Below are 22518 nucleotides of genomic sequence, written 5' to 3' on the forward strand. Positions count from 1 at the left end.
CCTTTAGAATGGAGATCAAACCATTATTATTATTATTAGTAGTAGTAGTAGTAGTAGCAGTAGTACTAGTAGTATCATATTAGTTTTCGGTTCATACATATTTCATTGTTTGCTGACAGACTCAGAAATCAGCAGACCGGTCTGCAGAATGTAAAGTCAGCAGTTTATTCTTCTGAAGAAAAAAAGAAAAAAAATCACTCATTCATGAAACAAACAAACAAACAAACAAAAATTCTTCCTCGGCTCTCAGAGCTAAAAGTGCAAAAATCATTGAATCATGAGCTGTCGCCACTGAAAGGCTCCAGTGCCGCAAAGGAGTGAAGAAATAATCAATAACTTATTAATATTGGCAATAATGAATACAACACACACACACACACACACAAACACACACACACACACACACACACACACACACAGCAGCAGAGATGTGGATGGTTACAGTTTATATCGTCGTATGAATCACAGACCTCAGCTGATTGGCCCAGCAGGGATCAATAACATCTGCCTGATTCTGATTCCGACTCTCAGCTGAGATACAAACAGATACAAAATTTAAATCTTCTTATAATACATCGTTATAATACATCCATAAACTCTACAGTCACGAACACAGAGCGCTGCGGTTTGCTGCCTCCGTGTCTTGCTCAATGGCACAACAACACTGTGTAATCACGTGACGTCAGACTTGAAGACATTTCCACGGCGAGGAAACACAACGAGCTGAACTCTGCACGTGGAAAATAGAAATAATAACATATGAATCAGTGGGGAAACTGGAAATACTGCTCCACTTTAAATTCAGAGAACGTACGAACGACAACAAAGTTTAGCGTGCGTCCTCCACATCTGATTTTCTGACAAAACACTGTGTGAACGTAAATATAATTCTGACTGTAAATGTAAATCTGAGTCCACAGGCGGCACAGAAACCCTCCAACATGGCCGCCAGACGAGTTTTGTTTTCAGTTAAGTTAACAATAAGGCAGAGTGAGGCGGTGATGATGATGATGGTGGTGGTGATGGTGGTGGAGGTGAAGGTCTAGGTGAACTTCTTGATGAAGCGCAGTTTCAGGTAGGCGATGGACAGGAAGCAGACGGTCATGGTGGCCAGAGCCACGTGGTTCTGCCACAAACCCCAGGGGGAGTAATCCACGCCCTGGTCCTCCAGATACTCCTCCCCCGTGCAACTGGAACACAAAACAAAGGTTCCTGTTCACAGCCACAGCGCTGATGACAGTACAACTGACTGACTGACTGACTGACTGACTGACTGACTGACTGACTGACTGACAGCCAAACTGTGTAAGTGACCACCTCATTAAACTACTGACTGAATGCATATTTGACTAATTAACTGACAAACTGAGTCAATGAAGAGCTGAGTGACTGACAGACTGTCTGACTGGATAACTGACTGACTGACTAACGACTAGCTGACTGACTGACTGACTGAGTAACTGACCTATTCACCAACTGAATGAGTGCCTGTCTAACTAACTAACTAACTAACTAACTAACTAACTAACTAACTAACTAACTAACTAACTAACTAACTAATCAACCAATTAACTAACAAATTATTAACTAACTAAACAAACAACCAATTAACCAACTAACTGACTAACCAATTGACTAACTAACTAACTAACTAACTAACTGACTGACTGACTGATTGACTAACCAATTAACTAACTAACCAACAATTGAACTAACTAAATAAATGTGAAAACAATTAACTGACTGATGTACAAACTAATCAACCAACTAAATAACTGATTAATGAATTTATTAAGTGACCAACTGTCTAACAAACTAACCAATTAACTAATCAGCTAAATAACTAACCAATTAACTAACTAAAACTCTCACTAACTGATTAACAAATGATCAAACTAACAAACTAACGAACAACTAACTAACTGACTGTCTAACTAACCAACTAACTAACTAATTAACTGACCAGTTAACCAACCAAGACAGAAGCATTCTGGTTCAAGTCTCTCTTGACTTTGTTTAAATCAAATCTCACTAACAAACTGACTGTGACTGTGATGTGTGACTCTGTCCAGCAGGGGGAGCCACCGCTCTGTGACGCTCCTGTTGTTCCCCTCTAATGCTCATTGACCGCAGCATGAACAGTTTAACAAACAATAGGGCATGTCTGAATTATGCATGAACGTGTGTGAGTGTGTGTGTGAGTGTGTGTGTGTGTGTGTGTTTGTGTGTGTGTTTGTGTGTGTGTGTGTGTGTGTGTGTGCGTGTGTTCCTTACATCAGGCCCGGTGGTCTCACAGTGATGTTGCGATCGTCACAGATGCGCAGACCCACAAACTCATTAATCTGCAGAGCCTGAAGAGACGACAAGACGACATCATCCTCAGCATCAGCATCTTCGTCATCAGTGTTACCATCACCATCATCATCATCATCATCATCATCACACAAGTTGTTATTAACTCACCAACCATCTAACTAACAGACACCTGCTGACACCTGTTTCTGTCAGGAATTTATTTTTGCAAAAAGAGCAAAGAAGTAAACTACAGGGAAACTGAAACCCTTGATAAGGAAATTATTTTGTTAGTTTTCGGGTGGCGGACAACAGAAAACACTCAAAGGGTTAATTTTATAATGATATGAACAGAAAAAGAGGACAATGTCATGATCTTAGAGAGGCTGGATTCAGATCATAGCTGGTGTTTTTACTTGACAGAGGACCGAAACGTGCCATCTCCTGTTTCCTGTGAATACTTTCTGATTAATTCTAGTTCTGTTGGTTCATCCAGGTGAGAACAAAACCATCTGAACCTGAACCAGCCCAAAACCTAAGGCATTATGGGTAAAAGGAGACGTGTGTGCTTACAGCGAGCCCGTATCGTGGAATACTGAAGTACTTGAGCCAAGCCAGCCAGCTGGCAATGGAGGGAAGATTCACCAGCAAGCCTGCAAAGATCTGCAGAGAGAGGAGAGCGTTTAGGTTGATTTTTAAAGGAGTTTCTGTCTCTCTCTTTCCTTCGAGGTGGAAACAGCAATCACAAAGACACATGCAGGTGTATCTGTCTGTGTGTGTGTGTGTGTGTTTCAGCTCGCCTCACCATCATGAAGACGAAGGTGATGGTCATGAAGATGTTGGCGATGGCCACCACGCTCTGGTCGGCTGAGATGGCCATGGTCATGGAGGTGGCGGTGTACGCCACCAGAGCCACGCTGACCATGAAGGTGAAGAAAGCATCGACCGTGGCTTTGAACCCTGCAGAACCAAACGCAGGAACACGTCAGAGAACGGCCTGTTCCACGGCAGCCAAGCGGGTCCCGCAGTGCCGGAACGTCCTGCTCGCAAAAGCTGGTTCCCATGATGCTCGAGGAACGGTTTCTTTTGGATTTGTATGGCTGCTGAACTTTCCTCGTATCATTGATGTTAATCTTGAGGAAGATAAGTTGAACATCACAGGAGGGGAAGTTGAACGTTCCTGCCTGAAGTTTAGTAGGTGTTTAATGACAAGTATTTATGGCACAAAGCTTACGTTCTGGATATGTTCCTACAATGTTCTTAAGTTAAACTTCATAGGTGGGGTTACTTTAAGTTTCCTCACTATTTTTTTAAACTTAAAGGTGTGCAAACATATTGAAAACTTTTATTTTATGTGGTTAATGGAAAGTTTTAGGAGTGCCACAATGTTCAAAAAATATTTGCACAAAGTTCCTACAAAAACATCAGATGGTTATAGAAATGATACCAAGAAGAAACCCAAAAAATGACCCCTTAAAGTGTTATTTTATGTGGTTATTAAAATGTTTTGATAAGGCTACGTTGTCCAAAAATGTTTCAGCAACTTTTCCAGAACCTTGCAGGAGGGTTATGCAAAAAGACTCCTTGGAGGAACGTTCTGGGAGGCTCACAGGAACTTTGTGTGTTTGTACGCTCACTCAGTTGTCTCGGTGCTGGAAAGGAAAAGTTTCATTAAAGGGAACGCCATAAATTTTGAGTAAATTCAAAGCTTCAAAGCTACTCCCTCATGAAGTTGTGATTTGACGTGTTCAGTTTTCACATGCAGCGGTGGGACTGTTGAGAAATATCACTGTGAAGAAGAATATGGACATAATCTCCTCTTTTTGGACTATGATTGCTTCCATTTTGTCAGTGCTTTACCGTGATATCATGTTTGAATGTGAACAGGAAGGTTTTTACAGCAACAATAATGATTAGAACTGGTATTATTTTCATGGAAGTTTTTCAGTAGGGTTGGATTAGATTTGTTACTTGTTTTAGGAGAGGGTTAGAAATGTAAAAATGTCTTTTCCTGTCTATTTTCCTCTTTGCTTGTATGTGATTGTCTGAGTTGTACTATTGTATTTGTTTATATAATGTAGGGGAAAAAAAGAGAGACTTGGCAACACTTTGTCATGTTAAAAACAGCATTAAATGTCTGCTGCACTGCCCTCTAGTGGTTGAAACTCTCAGGCAGGTCGCACCTCTGGACTCAGTCAGTGATGTAGCTGCCGGTACTTTGTCTGGAGGTGCAACATGACCCCCAGGGGGCAGTGCAGCACATGTTTAATGCCTGATGTGACTGAGTGTTGGGTTCCACTTTAAGCCACCAAAAAGAAAACGTGAAGATGAAGAGAAAAGTCGCTGCACGATGCAGTTTTATGGCCGGTAACAACAGTTTTTGTTTGGTTATTTTTCTCCGATGACTTTCCCGCTGCCAGAGGAGCCAGAAAGTTCATTTTGGACTCTCACGCACCGATCATGAAGTACGCCACGCAGCTGAAGATGATGGCGGGGATCGTCCTCAGGGTGATGATGTCAGACAGGATCTTCGTCAGGAAGTAGACAGACACCCGGTAGTAACCGCTGATGTACTCATGGCTGGAGAGAGAGACAGAGAGAGAGAAAAAACAGAGAGATACGGTCATTTTTACTCTAAACCCGCTCTGTACAATCATCACACCACAGTATAACAAATTTATGCTCCTATGACAACACTATAACATTTTCTGTCACTGCACTTGCTGCTAAATTGATCTCCGGGAAAAAAAAAATCAAACATCAAAAGTGGCAGCAGTTTTGTTTTTGACCACCAGGAGAAACAGCGAAATAGCAGCAGCAGGTGGCGCTAAATTTCAGGCCTTCTCTGTATGAACCGTCAGTGTCAAAATATTTAAAATTACATATATTGATGCGCATGTGTTGGAAAATGCAAGAATTTATACCTTTGAGTGTGAGTGTGTGTGTATCTTTGCATGTGTGTGTGTGTGTGTGTGTGTGTGTGTGTGTGTGTGTGAGAGAGAGAGAGACCCACATGAAGAGCTTCCTCTCTGTGATGAAGAGTTCGGCGGACGACACGGAGCTGAAACACTGGTTGACGGTGATGAAGAAGAGAGCGCCGAACCTGGTGAACACACACACACACACACACACACACACACACAGCAGAATGATCAGATGAACTTGGATAGAAAACCCCAGTGGGTGGGGCCTGGCACTCGTCTGGTTACCGCCCTGAGAACAAAAAACAGCAGTTAGCTAGCTAAAAAAAAAAAAAAAAAAAAAAAAAAAAGCCTGGAGGGGGGGTGTGTTTGGTTGTGTGTGTCTGCCTCACCCAGTTCACACCGCTCACCTGAAACACACCTTACAGCCAGGTGAGACCCGGGTCTCTGCAGCTGATCTCTCCTGGTTGCTGATTAAAAACCATCCAAAAATATTTGTTCTCACCACCTCTGCTCTCTTTCTTCATTCACTGTCTAGCTCGCTCGACCACCACTGCTCTCTCTCTCTCTCTCTCTCTGCATGGCCACGACTGGGCCTGTCAGTCTAAAAAACTCCACGATGTGCACTGCATTCTGTGGATGAGTTTACAAAACACAGCGCTGACGAGGCCAGGCGACAGAGCAGCCAGCAGACAGACGTAAAAAGTGTCAGAGGCTGCTGGAATCTGTGGGGTTTAAAACAGGTCAGGCAGCCTGATGCTTCACAACTGGAAAAAATCATGTGTAAAACAGATGTCACTGAGCGGTGTGTTTATGTGTGTGTGTATGTGAGAGAGAGAGAGAGGGAAAGAGAGAGAGAGAGAGAGAGAGAGAGAGAGAGAGAGAGTGAAAGACCTTGCGTAGTGATTTTATTATTTTAATTCTAAAAAAAAAAAAAATCAACTCAAGTGCATATTTAATACAAATTTCACATTTTCACTTCATTCACGACATGGAAATTTGTGCTTTCACGTTGCCCAGTCCGAAGTCACATCTGTTTGCATCGTTGCATTGACTTTGTGTGTAGTTGCACCGCGGGAAAAACTGGCTTGCGTTTGGTCTGAACACACAGTGGAAAGATCTACACTGTGATGAGTTCACTCCTCCTGATTTTGTTGGCAACAAAAAGCTGCAGACAAAAACAATCAAACACACCCTGCATTCCAATACCCATACTACCATACTATTTACTACGCAAAAAAAAAAGAAGAAGAGAAAAAAGAAACCTGGCTCAGGTACAGCAGCAGTGACAGGAAGACAGAATATAATAAATATGACAGAGGACAGCGCAGCATGAAACAGCACCGCCATTTTGACAACAACATTCAAATGTGGCGCTACGGACGGAGGAGGAAGTGAGCGAGAGGGTCGGAGGTCAGGGATGATGTATGGAGTGTGTCCCAATAGTATGCATACGCATGCATACTGCATACTACACTACATACTTTGCAAGGGCAGCTGCAGTAGATACTAAAAGTAAAAAGTAGAAGTATGAGATTTGGAACGCAGCCACTGACGTCAAGCTGAGAAGCTGTGACAGATTATCTGCCAGCACCTGGTGCATCAACACATCTGGGAAAATAATGAAGTCTGAAGTGGCAACTATTTCTAACTCCACTCTGACAACAAAAATGTCAGTATTGCCACTCTTAATATATAATAATAATAATAATAATAATAACAATGATGATGAGACCTGAGACCTCGGCCTCACACAGAAGCCAGTCCTGTGTCTCTGTCTGATCTGGTCTCTCCTGCTCTGCTGATTTCCCAGCAGGCCGTTCTTCTTGCATTTCGTATTCAGACTCTCTACACTCTGTGGTTTCCTTCTCCTCTCCCACAGACTGAGAGAGACACCAGACTAAAGAGAATAAACCAACGTGATTATATCAGCACAGGAACTCCCTCCACGCTGGATTAAAAATGTTCCTCTTGCTGATCTCGCTCGTTTAACTCACCGCATGTATTTGGGTTTGATGCTAAGATAAAGTGTTAAAGGAGGTGCCGGCATTTTATCAAAAAAAAAAAAAAAAAAAAAGAAAGAAAATCAAAACTAAGCCACCAAGTGTTATCAATAAGCATTTTTTATACAGTTTGTTCCACAACCCAACAGAAATATAACACTACAGTGGATAAAGGGAAAATACAACAATGTAAGAGTAGAATAGAATAGAATAGAATAGAATAGAATAGAACAGAATCGAGTAGAGTAGAATAGAACAGAATAGGATAAAATAGAATAGAATAGAGTAGAATAGAATAGAGTAGAATAGAGTAGAATAGACCAGAACAGAATACCTGTTCTGCAGTCCGCTCCTGTCATCTTGGACGTCAAAGAAAATGGCTCCAACCACGAGAGCGAGGAACAGCGTCACCGCCACCTGGACACAGACACAGGACAGCAACACAACACAGTAAACAACAACAACAATAATACTAATAAACAACAGAAAACTAACAGTAAATCCACCTCAGCTGTGACCCGCCTTTCCATCTGTCAGGCCTTCAATTCACTCACAATTAATCACATAGATAATATTTTTTATTTTGGACATATAAGCTGAAATGTCATAAGAACTAATCAAAATAAACAAAATAATCTGTAATTACACACGCTTGTTTACAGATCCAAAAAGGGAGTGGGAAGAAGTACAAACTTATTTAATCCCACCCATTACCCATAAATCCCTTTCTGTTAGTGATCTAGCTTCCCCTTTAGTTAACAATTTGAATTTATGAAAATATGTATTTTTCAGGTCAGTCTTACAAATGTTTCCTTTTCTTTTTTTTTTTTTTTTTTTTTTGTTAACCACTGTTTTTATTCCCCTTTATCTCATTTATTGCTTGATTGAATTGCACTGATCTCCTTGCACTGGTCGACGTGTGAAACATAATTTCTTTTTTTTTTTGTGTGTGTGTGTGTGTGTGTGACGCATAAAAATGACAAATAAAGGAATCTGAATCTGAATCTGAAATATTTCCAAGGCACAAATTCATATTTGGCACAACAAATGTAAAAAAAACAAAAACAAAAACAAAAAAAAACAAACAGCCAGCACCATAGAAAACAACAACAGGATAAAACAGACATAAAGACATAAAGTCCTCATGAGCTACAATCAATGGAAAAACTGAAGGAAGTCGCTTTAGACTGAGAGTCAAGTGTTTAGCAGAAGAGAGAATAAAACACAAATAAACGCCATAACAGAGGAATATATTCCATGTGTTTTAATTGTTATGATATTAATGCAGAAGAAGAAAAGAGCAGCAAGGCATTGGAGGACTAAGAGAAACTTGGGACAGTCTGGTGAAACCGCCAAAGACGATGTGATGCATTTTTTAATTTTTTTTTTTAATCTTCGTCTGTATTTTTGCGTCCGTCTGACCTGAGGAGGGGTGAGACAGAAGAGCGTAAACAAAAGGTGAGGAAAAAAGCGTCTCACCTGAGCGATGGAGGTCTGCGGGTTGAGCATGAGGTTGCGGAAGGTTCTCTTGAGAACCCAGCGGAACTGGGTGAAGAAGCCGGTGTTGTAGGTGATGGTTCTGGACGGAGGACGGCTCGACGTCTCCTTGCCCATGACGATCCTCTCTGAAAGAAAACCAGGGGCAGAATAAAGGAAACATCCGCGTAAATTATAATAATCTGTACATTTCATACACCATATTTCATATTTACCATCTGTATATTTCATATATATATATCTATATATATATAGATATATATATATATATATATATATTTTTTTTTTTTTTTTACTGTATATAGTCTTTTTTGTATATATTTATGCATTTATTCTATTTAATGTATCTGCTTTAAATCGTACAGTGTGTTTTTTTATGTTTCCATTGATGCTGCTGTAACACAATAACTTCCCAGTTTGGGATCAATAAAGTACATCTATCTATCTATCTATCTATCTATCTATCTATCTATCTAAATACTGTCAACAAGGTCTTGGTTTACCACCATGAGAAACTTTAGCATCAGTGCTCCAAGTCTCTGAACTCATTTATGTTTTTGGAAATATTTTTTTTTTTTTATTATTATTTATTTTGTTTCCCAGATTGTGGGAAAGCTGGATTATGATTATCTGGATTTATTTCTTACTGAATTTTGCGCCTCTGATTTCTGCTTGTTCTTTACTAATTTATCGGGAGGACTTTTATAGCCATGTTTCATTTTTTTTGTGTGTGTGTAATTTTGTGAACATTTCATGATAATTTTCTTGCATTTTTTTTCCTCCAAATTTTGTGTGAATATTGCTGTCATTTCCCCTTGGAGATCAATAAAGTATTTCTGTTTCTGATTCTGATTATTTTTACATTTTTTTTTTTTTTCTTTTTGAAGACATGAAGTGAATTTGGGGTTAAATTCATCTGCCTGTGCGAAAAATGTCATTTCCTTCTTTCGCTTCAAACTTCAAACTTCTGGACTTTGGCGTGAACTGTCTCTTGGTGGCTCGGCGTCTTGCTCAACGACACTCTGGCAGGAAAAATCCCCCGAAAGGCGACTGAACCTGTGACCCTGTGGAGCGGCACCCACCCAGCTCTGCCTTGGTCTGCTTGTAGTGGCTGGAGCTTCTGTACTCCTGCACCAGATTATCCTCAATCCCCCGTCTGGAGGTGGACACGGCGTCTGCATCTGGATCTGCAGGACGACCACGAATTCGACAGTGTTCAGCCAGCCCGAGTAAAGGAGCAATACACTGTTTTAAACACACACACACACACACACACACACTTGTACCCCATCCCTACCCTTCACCCCCTCACCGAGGTGCCACATGTTAACTATGACCTGGGCCTAAACCTCATCCTAATCCTAACCTTAATCTCAGTTTTCTGCTCTTTCAAATCAAGACTGAAGGCTTTTCTAATTCGCTGCTGCCTTTTTTATGAAATCACATGTAAGGCTTGGATCAGTATCTTACACGGCACTGCAACTTGGATTTGAAAGTTTTATTTTGAACAATTAAAAAAAAAGAGAAAAAAAAAACAAAAACAAAGAACAACAGACAATGAAAAGTTTGTTCAAAAAATCTAATCCCACCCCTTCTCCCTGCACAAATGACCTACAAATCCATCCTGCTTGCTTAGAAATACTACTATGAATAGCCATAATAATAATAAATAAAAATACTAATACTACTACTGCCACTACTACCACCAGCAACAACAAAAATAATAACAATAATGAACATAAGTTATAATAAATATACACCAATTAATCCATCTACATTCATAGATAACTTTTATTCTCTCTTTATCTGTTCTATTTGTTTGCATTATTTCTTACATATTGTTTTAATTTCTGTTTTAATGCTTCTTGCACTCTCATGTAAAGCACTTTGAACTGCACTGTGCATGGAATAAATTTGCCTAAACCCAAATCCTGATTCTAATTTGTCCCCCATCATTTCATCACTGTGAGGACATTTGCTTCTCTTACACACCGCAGTGCAAACACACACACACACACACACACTCTCTTACCATCCTTGTCTGCGCTGCTGAAGGCCACGGCGGTCGAGTCTCCGTTGATGACGTCCAGGAAGAAGTCGGCGGGGTTGTTGTGAGGCTCACAGGTGTATCCTGGGAAGTGGAGTTTCAAGCCGACTTTAGAAGGCTCTTTACGTCTGAATCTGTTTGTTTCCTGGTTAAACTAATAAACTAATAAAAACTGTGACGCTTAAAGTGCAAAGAGTGGCGTTCCCACCTATGTCGGCGAAGTAGTCCAGAGCGGTCTGTGCCGGGCCGTGGTAAACCTGTTTATAAATGACAGGAGCAACTCAAATTAAAATCTTATCATCAAAATCATCCGGACACACATCTGTGATGAACATTCATGAAGGCTCTTTTGTTATCTGGCTGCTTTAGTCATTATTTATTTTATTTATTTTATTTATTTATTTGCAATTACAGAGAGACAATTACATAGATTAAAAAAAAAAAAACAATAATACAGAAAGTGCTGGAGAGGTAAAAAAAAAAAAAACCAAAATGGGCTTATTCAAAGAAACCTCCCCCCAAAAAAGATAATATAACAAATAAAATAAAATACTCAAAATTCAATTAACGACAGAAACAGCAACAACAACAAAAGTACAAATACCATATTATAACACCAAAAAACAGTGTAAAATTAAGAGGAAAAGTGAAAGTGAAATAATTGGGTAGAAGCTGTAGAGTCTTGGTGTATTAGATAGGACTTTAGTCTAGACTTAAAATTAATCAGAGATGTAGATGTTTTCACTAAATGAAAGTATGAATTCCAAAGTAATGAAGCTCAGCGTTAGCTCACTGTCCTTCAAGCTGACCTCTCATTAGATATTATAAATATATAGAGTTGTATGATTTTCCAGTGGAGCTCCTAAGGGTTTCCTCTGAATGAGAACCATCCAGACAATTAAGTTCAAGGTTCAAGGACTTTTTCCGACCTTTTTTTTTTTTTTTTTTTGAAGCTACCCCACATTACAAAAAAAACACTCAAATGAACATAGGAACTAATAAAAACGTGAACTAAAACCAAGGGCCGAAACATGTCGGTGTTTTAATGTTTAAGCCCTATTCATTAAAGGCCTTTTAAACCGATTAATTCACTTGAGTGCCTGGATTTCACTCTTTTTTCCTCTTTTCATTATTTCCCCCATATACTCCATGAGCACCAGTGAAGGGGAGTCCAGTAGCGCTCTATCCTTTTTTTCTTTTTCTGAAACCAAACATGTTCAATAAAATACAAAATAAACTAGCAGACTTGCTTTTAGAAAACAAATTAGAACCAAACTGACACTAAAAACAAAAAGTCAAAATGCCACAATCGATTTAAAAACTACTGAGAAATGCAGAACTATAATGATGTTGGTGCAGACGTGGCTGAAGTGTGAGCAGTGTGTGTGAGCAGTGTGTGTGTGTGTGTGAACCTGTTTGCCGTTGACCAGCAGGGTGAGGCTGTCGAACAGGCGGTAGATGGCGTAGCGCGGCTGGTGGATGGACAGGATGATGGTGCGGCCGTGGCTCGCCATCCTGCACAGAGAGAGAGAGAGAGACAGGTTTTAATAACCAGCCAACCATCCGACAGCGGAAAGACAGAAAGCGGGCAGGAACCGTCATAATCTACAACTGTGAGGGACGAAAAATGACAAAACAATAAATAAATGAATAAATAAATAAATACGCATATAAATATATAAATGCATAAATAATTAAATTAATAAATATTTCTACATTTATTTATTTCTTTATTTCTGTTTTTATTCATGCATTTATTTATTTATTTGTGTATTTATACATTTATGCATGCATTTATTCATTTATTTTTACATTTATTTATTTATTTATTTATTTATTTATTTATTTATTTCTACATTTATTTATTCATTTGTGTATTTATATATTTATTTTTACATTTATTTATTTATACTTTTATTTATTTCTACATTTATTCATTTATTTATTCCCTCTTTTATTTCTACATTTATTTATTTATTTCTACATTTATTTATTCATTCCTACATTTATTTCTGTATTTCTACATTTCCACATTTATTTATTTCTGTATTTCAAACATACGGATAACTCTCCATATAAACAAGATAAACATACGGCCCGGGGTCCAAATCCGGCCCACGAGATGTTTTCAAGGGAAAGAAGAGGAAAAAAAACCTAACAAACATATTTTTAAATCAAAATATTGTGTTTTGAAGATGTTTGCATCCAGTAAGGTGTAATAAGCAGAATGAGAGGTTTCTATAATGACTAATGATATCAGGAAGTGAAGAGCAGATTATCACCCCCCCCCCTGCTGTGTGTTTGTTGCATGTCTCTGCTCTGCTTTATGTTTTCATGCAGGTTCTCATTGATCGGTCGACTGCAAATTAACTAAAATAATAAATCAGAAAGAAGCCTAAAATATCCACGTGTCGACTCAAAAAAGCAAAAAATAATCCAGCCCTCATGAAGGTCTCACTTGAAAGAAAAGTCTGACACCCCTGAGACAGATTAGCAAAATAATATATATATTTTTTTTTTCAATTTTGTCATCAACACATGGAGCAGCCTTTCATCATCTATGACTTCATGTCATTTTCATCCTTTTAATCCCTGCTTTTCTGTTTTTTAGGGCTGGATTGCTTCATTTCACTTTTTAATTAAATTAATTAATTAAATTAATTAAATAAATCAAATTAATTTAATTAATCTTTTTATTTTTATTTTTATTTTTAATTTAATTTTTTAATTAATTTTTTCTTTTTTTCTTTTTTTATAATTTTCCTATTTATTATATTACATCACACTTAATGTTTCTACTTTTATACAGGAGTGTATATTAATACTTTTCTATTTCTATATTTATTATATTTTATTTTACTTGCACAGTGCTGAGTAGTCATCACATTTCCCTGCTGCTGAACATTCATGCATGTGACAAATAAAATTCTTGAATCTTGAATCTAAATTCACTTTTATTGTTATTATCACTCTTCATTTTATTTTATTACTGTTTTACTTCTTTTAATAATTTCTCTTTTGTCTCCACATTGTGAAGCACTTTGTCACTCTGTTTTGAGAGGTGTGTGTGTGTGTGTGTGTGTGTGTGTGTGTGTGTGTGTGTCACCTCTTGAGCAGCAGCAGCACAGAGTTGGCTGTGCTGGCGTCGAGGCCGGTCGTCGGCTCGTCCAGGAAGAGGACAGACGGGTCGATGATGAGCTCCATGCCGATGTTGGTCCTCTTCCGCTCGCCTCCGGAGATCCCACGGATCAGCTGAGTGCCCACCTGCACACACACACACACGCATGCACACACACACACACACACACACACACACACACACACACACACACGTTTTTTTTGTTACTTTGTCTGAAATTCACATTGATGTTTAAGTTGTGTCCTTGACTTAACTGACCTACATTCAGTAAACCTTAACACACACACACACTCACACACACTCACACACACACACACACACACTCACACACACTCACACACACACACACACACACTCACCTTGGAGTCGGCCACCTTGGTGAGGCCCAGCTCCTGGATCAGCCTGTTGACTTTCTCCTCCTTCTCCTTCTGGGAGATGGAGGAGGGGAGACGCAGCGCCGCAGAGAAGCTGAAGTTCTCCCTCACCGTCAGAGTGCCCATCACCACATCATCCTGAGGAGGAGGAGGAGAGAGAGGAGGAGAGAGAGGAAGAGGAGAAGAGGAGGAGAGAGAGAGGAGGAAGAGAGAGAGGAGGAGGAGAGAGACGAGGAGGGGAGAGAGGAGGAGGGGGAGGAGGGAGAGAGGAGGGGGAGAGAGAGGAGGAGAGAGAGGAGGAAGAGAGGAGGAGGCGGAGGAGGGGGGGAGGAGGAAGAGAGAGAGGAGGAGGAGAAGGAGGAGAAGGGAGAGGAGGAGGAGGGAGAGAATGAAGAGGAGGAGAGGAGAAGGAGGAGAAGAGAGAGGAGGGGGAGAGGAGGAGGAGGAGGGAGGAGGAGGAGGAGGAGGAGGGGAGAGAAGAAAGAGGAGGAGAGGAGAAGGAGGAAAAGAGAGAGGAGGAGGGAGAGGAGGAGGAGGAGGGAGAGGAGGAGGAGGGAGAGAAGGAAGAGGAGGAGAGGAGAAGGAGGAGAAGAGAGAGGAGGGGAGAGGAGGAGGAGGAGGGAGAGGAGGAGGGGGAGAGAAGGAGGAGGAGAGGAGGGGAGAGAGGAGGGAGAGGAGGAGGAGGAGAGGAGGAGAGAGAGGAGGGAGAGGAGGAGAGGAGAAGGAGGGGAGAGGGAGGCAGAAAGAAGGAAGAGGAGAGGGAGGAGGAGGAGGACAGGGGAAGAGGGAGGGATTAAAGTAGTAAATTTACAATAAAAAAAACTTTTTATGAGAAAACATTTATGAGAAAAAAACTAAAACACATTTTTTTCTTATAATCTCAGATTTTCCTCGTTTTATTCCCTTAAATTTGTGATTGTAATCTTGGACTTTTCTTGTTTTTTTTTTTTTTTTTTTACTTAAATCTGTGAGTTTCTGTTGTAGTTTGTGTTGGTTGAGCGTGTGCCCGCGTGCCTCGGGGCAGGGGGGTTTGGGGTTTGGTACCTGCACCACGTATCCGGACAGACACTTGAAGTTTGGCGGCTGAGGAGCCCCGTCGATCAGCACCTCCCCCGACAGGCCGGCCGGGTCCTTCCTCGCCGCCAGGACGTCCAGGAACCTGCAGGAGGAGGAGCCACGGCTTTGTTTGTTTGTTTGTTTGTTTGTTTGTTTGTTTGTTTGTTTCTGAGAAGTTTTCATTGGCTGGTGCAGCATTAAAGGTACAGTCCACCCTAAAACACCCTGAGACACTGTAAACACTGTAAACACTGCGGCGCTGCTCCGTCGTGATGCAGCCGCAGAGGAGAGAGATCTCCTCCTTCTCCGCTGGGTTTCTCCCCGTTTGTTTGTTTGTCCCTTTCAGAGCATCTCAGCGTGTCGGGGTTAGACTCCAAAAACATAACACAACGTAATGTAACATGAGGAGGAGGAGGAGGAGGAGGAGGAGGAGCTGAGTGAGAAGAGGAAGAGGAGGAGGAGGAGGAGAAGAGTGAGAAGAGGAGGAGGAGGTGAGTGAGAAGAGGAAGAGGAGGAGGAGGAGGAGAAGAGTGAGAAGAGGAGGAGGAGGTGAGTGAGACAAGGAAGAGGAGGAGGAGAGGAGGAGGTGAGTGAGAAGAGGAGGAGGAGAGGAGGTGAGTGAGAAGAGGAGGAGGAGGAGGGGAGGAGAAGGTGAGTGAGACGAGGAGGAGGTGAGTGAAACAAGGAGGAGGAGGAGAGGAGGAGGAGAGGAGGAGGAAGTGAGTGAGACAAGGAGGGGAAAGAGGAGGAGAGGAGGAGGAGGAGAGGAGGAGGTGAGTGAGATGAGGAGGAGGAGGAGGAGGAGAGGAGGAGGAGGTGAGTGAGACGAGGAGGAGGAGGAGGAGGTGAGTGAGACGAGGAGGAGGAGGAGGAGGAGGAGGAGCTGAGTGAGAAGAGGAAGAGGAGGAGGAGGAGGAGAAGAGTGAGAAGAGGAGGAGGAGGTGAGTGAGACAAGGAAGAGGAGGAGGAGAGGAGGAGGTGAGTGAGAAGAGGAGGAGGAGGAGGAGGTGAGTGAGAAGAGGAGGAGGAGGAGGAGGAGGAGGAGGAGGAGAGGAGGAGGAGGAGGGGAGGAGAAGGTGAGTGAGACGAGGAGGAGGTGAGTGAAACAAGGAGGAGGAGGAGAGGAGGAGGAGAGGAGGAGGAAGTGAGTGAGACAAGGAGGGGAAAGAGGAGGAGAGGAGGAGGAGGTGAGTGAGATGAGGAGGAGGAGGAGGAGAGGAGGAGGAGGTGAGTGAGACGAGGAGGAGGAGGAGGAGGTGAGTGAGAGGCGAAGGAGGATGATGGGGATGACAACGAGGAGACATAATGCAATGTAACAGAACTAAACATGACTCAGCGTAAAGTAACACAAGCAAATGTAACACAAGCAAATGTTACACAACACAACGTTTTTCTCCCCATTTGTTTGTTTGTTTGTTTGTTTGTTGTTTAAGAAGCCCTCACTCTTTGATCTCAGGGTTGGCACTGAACATCTACTCTAGATAATTCTTTAATCTCGTCTGTCTCTGTGTGAGAAAACATGTCTGACTCTCATCTCTCTGTCGGCTGCAGCGTGAAGAACACACCAAAACCACATCAGACACCTCTCCCTGTCTGAGCTGTTTTTGTTTACTTCTTTGTTGTTGTTGTTGTTGTTGTTGTTTTGCTGAACTGTCCCTTTAAAGACAAAAGTAACAAGATTTTCACATGACGCTGTTAAAAAAAGTTAATGTGGGGGCAAAATATAAAAACAGCAAACAGCGTGAAAAGTTATTTAACTTTAATTGTGACGCAACCAGCGTGTAACGTGTGTGTGTGTGTGTGTGTGTGTGTCAGAGTGCATGTCTGTGAAGTCGGTTATAAAAAATCTGAATGAGCAGAGCGTGACAGCAGCATTTTCACTTCCCCTCACTGTCACTCTTTCTCACACACACACACACACACACACACACACACACACACTTGCGACACTTACGATGACTTGCCGCTTCCTGTGGCTCCCATGATGGCGTTGAGCCCGGGTTTCATGACACCGCTGGGAGAGAGAGAGAGAGAGGGAGGTGTGGTTTAATAATTTAACATGACAAGACATTTTTAAACTGTTGTGTTTACTGGCAGTTAAAAGTAAAACAAACAAAAACAAACAAAAAAACAACAACAGGATTAAAAAGGTCGGGCTGTTTTAAAGTAGTTTCCTCACTTCTTAGTCACTTTGACGTTTTCATTTTCACTTGATGAAGCTGCAGGCCTTTGCAACAGCTTGAGTCAGAGAGAGAGAGAGAGTGTGTGTGTGTGTGTGTGTGTGTGTGTGTGTCAGGACTTCCCCTGCCACATCATGACTCAACAATCTCGTAAAACATGAGCCTGCACTTTATTTTTTATTGACGCTGCAGTTTTGTTTCACTCTGTGTTTGTCAGTTTATTAACCTTGTGTTGCCTGTTGCAGTGTGTGTGTGTGTGTGTGTGTGTGTGTGTGTGTGTGTGGGAAAAAGATGATAAAGACAACTCCCATCATGCTTCAGGGGGTCACATCTCTCCAACAGACTCTCAGGCTCCTGAAAATGACCTTCAGCTAAGCTGCACTCTCAGTCACGTTTATCAGACGTTTGCACTTGAACGTCTCGTCTCCTGAACCGAGCGACAGGTGAAGCCCTGAGTCTCAGTGACATTACCCAAATTAATAAAAGTGATAAATAATAAAAATAAGTAATAGAAACAATAGTAAGTAATAAAAAATGAAACATAAATAAAATCAAAACTTGCCTCAGGTTGTTTCCCTTTCTTAGCATGAAAGTGCTTCATGGTTAGGCTCCAAAAACGTAACACAACGCAACGTAACATGGGAGAGGAGGAGGACGAGCGAGAGGGAGAGGGAGAGGGAGCGGGAGAGGAGGAGGAGGGAGGATGATGAGGATGACAAGGAGACGGAGGAAGAGTGAGAGGACGAGGAAGAGGAGGAGAACGTAACGTAACACGACGTAACGTAACACGACGTAACGTAACACGACGTAACGTAACACGACGTAACGTAACACGACGTAACGCAACACAGCGTAACACAAAGTAACGTAACACAAAGTAACAACACAAAGTAACAACACAAAGTAACGTAACACAAAGTAACGTAACACAAAGTAACAACACAAAGTAACAACACAAAGTAACAACACAAAGTAACGTAACACAAAGTAACGTAACACAAAGTAACAACACAAAGTAACAACACAAAGTAACGTAACACAAAGTAACAACACAAAGTAACGTAACACAAAGTAACAACACAAAGTAACAACACAAAGTAACGTAACACAAAGTAACGTAACACAAAGTAACGTAACACAAAGTAACAACACAAAGTTAACGTAACACAAAGTAACGTAACACAAAGTAACGTAACACAAAGTAACGTAACACAAAGTAACAACACAAAGTAACGTAACACAAAGTAACGTAACACAAAGTAACGTAACACAAAGTAACAACACAAAGTAACAACACAAAGTAACGTAACACGACGTAACGTAACACGACGTAACGTAACACGACGTAACGTAACACGACGTAACGTAACACGACGTAACGTAACACGACGTAACGCAACACAGCGTAACACAAAGTAACGTAACACAAAGTAACAACACAAAGTAACAACACAAAGTAACAACACAAAGTAACGTAACACAAAGTAACGTAACACAAAGTAACGTAACACAAAGTAACAACACAAAGTAACAACACGACGTAACGTAACACGACGTAACGTAACACGACGTAACGTAACACGACGTAACGTAACACGACGTAACGTAACACGACGTAACGTAACACGACGTAACGCAACACAGCGTAACACAAAGTAACGTAACACAAAGTAACAACACAAAGTAACAACACAAAGTAACGTAACACAAAGTAACGTAACACAAAGTAACAACACAAAGTAACAACACAAAGTAACGTAACACAAAGTAACAACACAAAGTAACAACACAAAGTAACGTAACACAAAGTAACGTAACACAACGTAACAACACAACGTAACAACACAACGTAACAACACAACGTAACAACACAACGTAACAACACAACGTAACGTAACACAACGTAACGTAACACAACGTAACGTAACACAACGTAACGTAACACAACGTAACGTAACACAAAGTAATGTAAGTAGTAGCGTTACACAACGTAACATAAGGTTAAACAACATTACACAGTGCTATGCAACACAACGCAGTGTAACGTAACGTAACGTAACGTAACGCAACATAGCACTGTAACATAAGTCAAGTCAAGGTTATGTAACACAACGCAGCAAACTGTAACATAACGTTAGCTAAGAGCGGCTGTAAAACTGACGTTGCTCAACAGTGGGAAGGAACTTGTGTCTGTCCCGTGTTTGTTGTGTTGCCGCCTCGCCTTCCTCCCATCATGCACTTGGTTCTGATCAGAAACATGTTTGTTTTTGTTGTGTCAGCAGGCTAACGATGGTAACATGCTAACGCTAGCCACTGCTAGCTACATTAGCTTGCGTTCTGATCAGACGTGTTAACAACAAGACAGCAACGGTTCGCTGAGCAGGTTAACAGAACAGAAGATCAATCAGCTGATCAGTTTCACAGACATTAACCAGATCTGCTGAAAACTCTGTCTGTCTCCTTCATTTTAGCCAGAGCAAACCCTGCTGTCGCCAAAGTTTCCGACCTCACTGACAAAACATGACACAGCAAACCCAGTGAGCATGACGGTGCAGATTTGTAGCGTCAGAGCGCCGAGAGGAGGGGAAGTGAAAACAGAGAAAACACCAGAGGAGCCGAGGGTGAAGAGGACGCAGAGGAGACGGACGAGAGACGAGGAAGAGGAAGTGAAAGTCGTTACCAAACTGTGTGTGTGAGCAGCGCTCCCGACACACACACACCCACACACACACACACACACACACACACACACACACACACACACACACACACACACACACACACACGTCATGTTAGGAGAGCTGCATTAATGCTTTACAGAGTCACAGGGTTTCTCTCAAAAACATGAGCAAGAGACAACGAGCCAAAAAAAAAAAAAAAAAAAAAAAACTGACCTGACAGTACGCAACCCCCCAAAAAATTTAGTCTTGAGAAGAAATTATTATCATTATTATTATTATTATTATTGTTAGTAGTAGTAGCAGTAGCAGTAGTAGTAGTAGCAGTAGTAGTAGTGGTAGTAGTAGTAGTAATTTTCATCTTAAATATACAATATCATTATAAGCCCTTTGAGCCTGCTCTAAATAAACCTGAACTTTAAGTTGAACATGAATAATAATTATGGTTTTTTCGACATTTCCCCTAGTTTTTGGATAATTTTCTAATAATTTTCTTTCTTTTTGGCAGTTTTTCTAACACTGCTAATTGTGACCCTGAGGTTTTCAGATTTACCTCAAATAAATATCGACCCTACACATCAGTTATCGGCGTTCTGGATTAGCAATAATCAGTATCGGTATCGGCCGTGAAAAATCAATAGCAGATGTTCTCACACTGAAGAGAAACTGCTCGGTCGTTCACCCTGAACTTAAGTTTTTATTTAGTTTGATTTTTATTTCATATGTTGTCATTATCATCATTATTATTACTATTATCCATTTATTATTATTATTATTATCAGTTGTGGTGTCATCATTGCTGTTATTATTTTTCCAGTACAAAATCACGTTTGTTTGCACGTTGCATGCACAGGGAATGCCGACCCTTCAGCTCACACACACACACACACACACACACACACACACACACACACACACACACACACACACAGTCAATCATTACACACACAGCTCAATAAAACAGCAGGGACAACAAACACACCCACACACACTCTGCACCTTTAACCACTGCGGACCATCAGGTGCTTTCCTGTGTGTTGGCATTTCAGTTGGATGATAAAAAAAAAAAAAAAAAGAACAAAATAAAAAAAAAGTTCAACAGGAGTGCTGAAAATTAGATTAATGATCATTAATGTACAAGAAAAAACATGAGCTCCACCTGTACAGTCTAATCTAATCTAATCCAGCTGTTGTGCTATAAAGTTTCCTCTCCTGCTGCCTATAATGCTCAGGTTTTCTTGTTGTCACAGTAACAGAGGTGTTCATTCACTTCTGTGTTTGGCATTGAGCTCATAGTTAGTGCTGCTGCTGGACTGGACTACACTTTACTGACAGCTGTTTCCACTATTCTGTCCCCCCTCATTGTATATAAATAGGTGAGGACAAAAAATCAGAAACCCCTCTCAGTATAATGCAGTCCAGTAGCAGACCTCTGCAAACTACAACCTCAGTAATAGACACAGAATTAAAGTGACACATTCTGCACAATCCCTGGGCTCCACTTTGAAAGCCACTGAATTATATTTTATTTGTGCAGATCCCTCGTTGTGCTCAGGGTCGGGGTCAAAGTTCACGGTGTGTTTGCATGTGCAGAGTCGGCCGGCACGTTTCCACCAGCAACATCCGACCATAAAACTGAGCTGGCAGAAAATCCAGCGAGGAGCCTCAGAGCCTCGTGTGAGACCTGCAGCTCCGTCACGTCTTCAGTTTAAAGGCTTTCAGACGCGTCTCACATGGAACCTGAAACCAGACACCTGAGCAAACTGCACGGATTTCTCTCAGAGACATGTGGGGGAAAGGCAGTGAGCAAATAGTCCAAACACTGGCAAGAAAATGACCTGGAAATTAGAAAAAAAAAAAAAAAAAAAAAAGGAAAAAGGGGGGGAAAGGACAAAAAAAAAAAAAAAAAAAGTGCCCGAAAATTGCAAATGACATTTAAAAAAAAGACGGACTATCATTGGAAACATATCAAACAAAAAAACTACAAAAGTCCAGAAAACTAAATTTTCTAAGAATTATGATCATACATTTAAATTTATGTAACAGGAAGATTTTTATTTTATTTTATTTTATTTATTTATTTAGGGCTAATTTTCAGGTCATTTTCTTGTTTTGTTTTTTTTTTGTTTTTTTTTTACATTTCAGGATTTATTAATTTGCTTGATTTCAGGTCATTTCATTTAAAAAAAAAAAAAAAAATTCATTTTTAAATGTATTTTAGCCTATTTTCTGGTCATTTTCTTGTAAGTTTTTCCAATTTTCTTGCTCTTTTTTGGGTCATTTCTTGTTTCGTTGCTCACTGCCTTTTCTCCAGTGAAAACAGAAGAATCT

At 40.9% G+C, this 22518-nt stretch overlaps 1 protein-coding gene across 2 annotated transcripts in view; it reads right to left on the reverse strand.

The window, feature by feature from the left end:
* Positions 1–148: 148 nt before the first annotated feature.
* Positions 149–22518, reverse strand: part of LOC115376399 (ATP-binding cassette sub-family G member 2-like) — a 31012-nt gene continuing 8642 nt past the window's right edge. For both annotated transcript variants that reach the window (XM_030075957.1, XM_030075958.1), the window contains exons 4-19: positions 17284–17343; positions 15318–15432; positions 14259–14411; positions 13867–14024; positions 12173–12275; positions 10969–11017; positions 10746–10844; positions 9796–9900; positions 8696–8841; positions 7551–7633; positions 5306–5395; positions 4748–4872; positions 3098–3252; positions 2866–2955; positions 2275–2351; positions 149–1190 (exon numbers count right to left, since the gene is read on the reverse strand). In XM_030075957.1, the coding sequence (XP_029931817.1) occupies positions 1043–1190; positions 2275–2351; positions 2866–2955; positions 3098–3252; positions 4748–4872; positions 5306–5395; positions 7551–7633; positions 8696–8841; positions 9796–9900; positions 10746–10844; positions 10969–11017; positions 12173–12275; positions 13867–14024; positions 14259–14411; positions 15318–15432; positions 17284–17343 (1756 nt within the window). In that variant the 3' untranslated portion in view covers positions 149–1042. The remainder of the gene's footprint in view (positions 1191–2274; positions 2352–2865; positions 2956–3097; positions 3253–4747; positions 4873–5305; positions 5396–7550; positions 7634–8695; positions 8842–9795; positions 9901–10745; positions 10845–10968; positions 11018–12172; positions 12276–13866; positions 14025–14258; positions 14412–15317; positions 15433–17283; positions 17344–22518) is intronic.

The sequence above is a fragment of the Myripristis murdjan genome, chromosome 18, assembly GCF_902150065.1.
Source record: "Myripristis murdjan chromosome 18, fMyrMur1.1, whole genome shotgun sequence".
In the NCBI taxonomy this organism is placed as follows: Eukaryota; Metazoa; Chordata; class Actinopteri; order Holocentriformes; family Holocentridae; genus Myripristis; species Myripristis murdjan.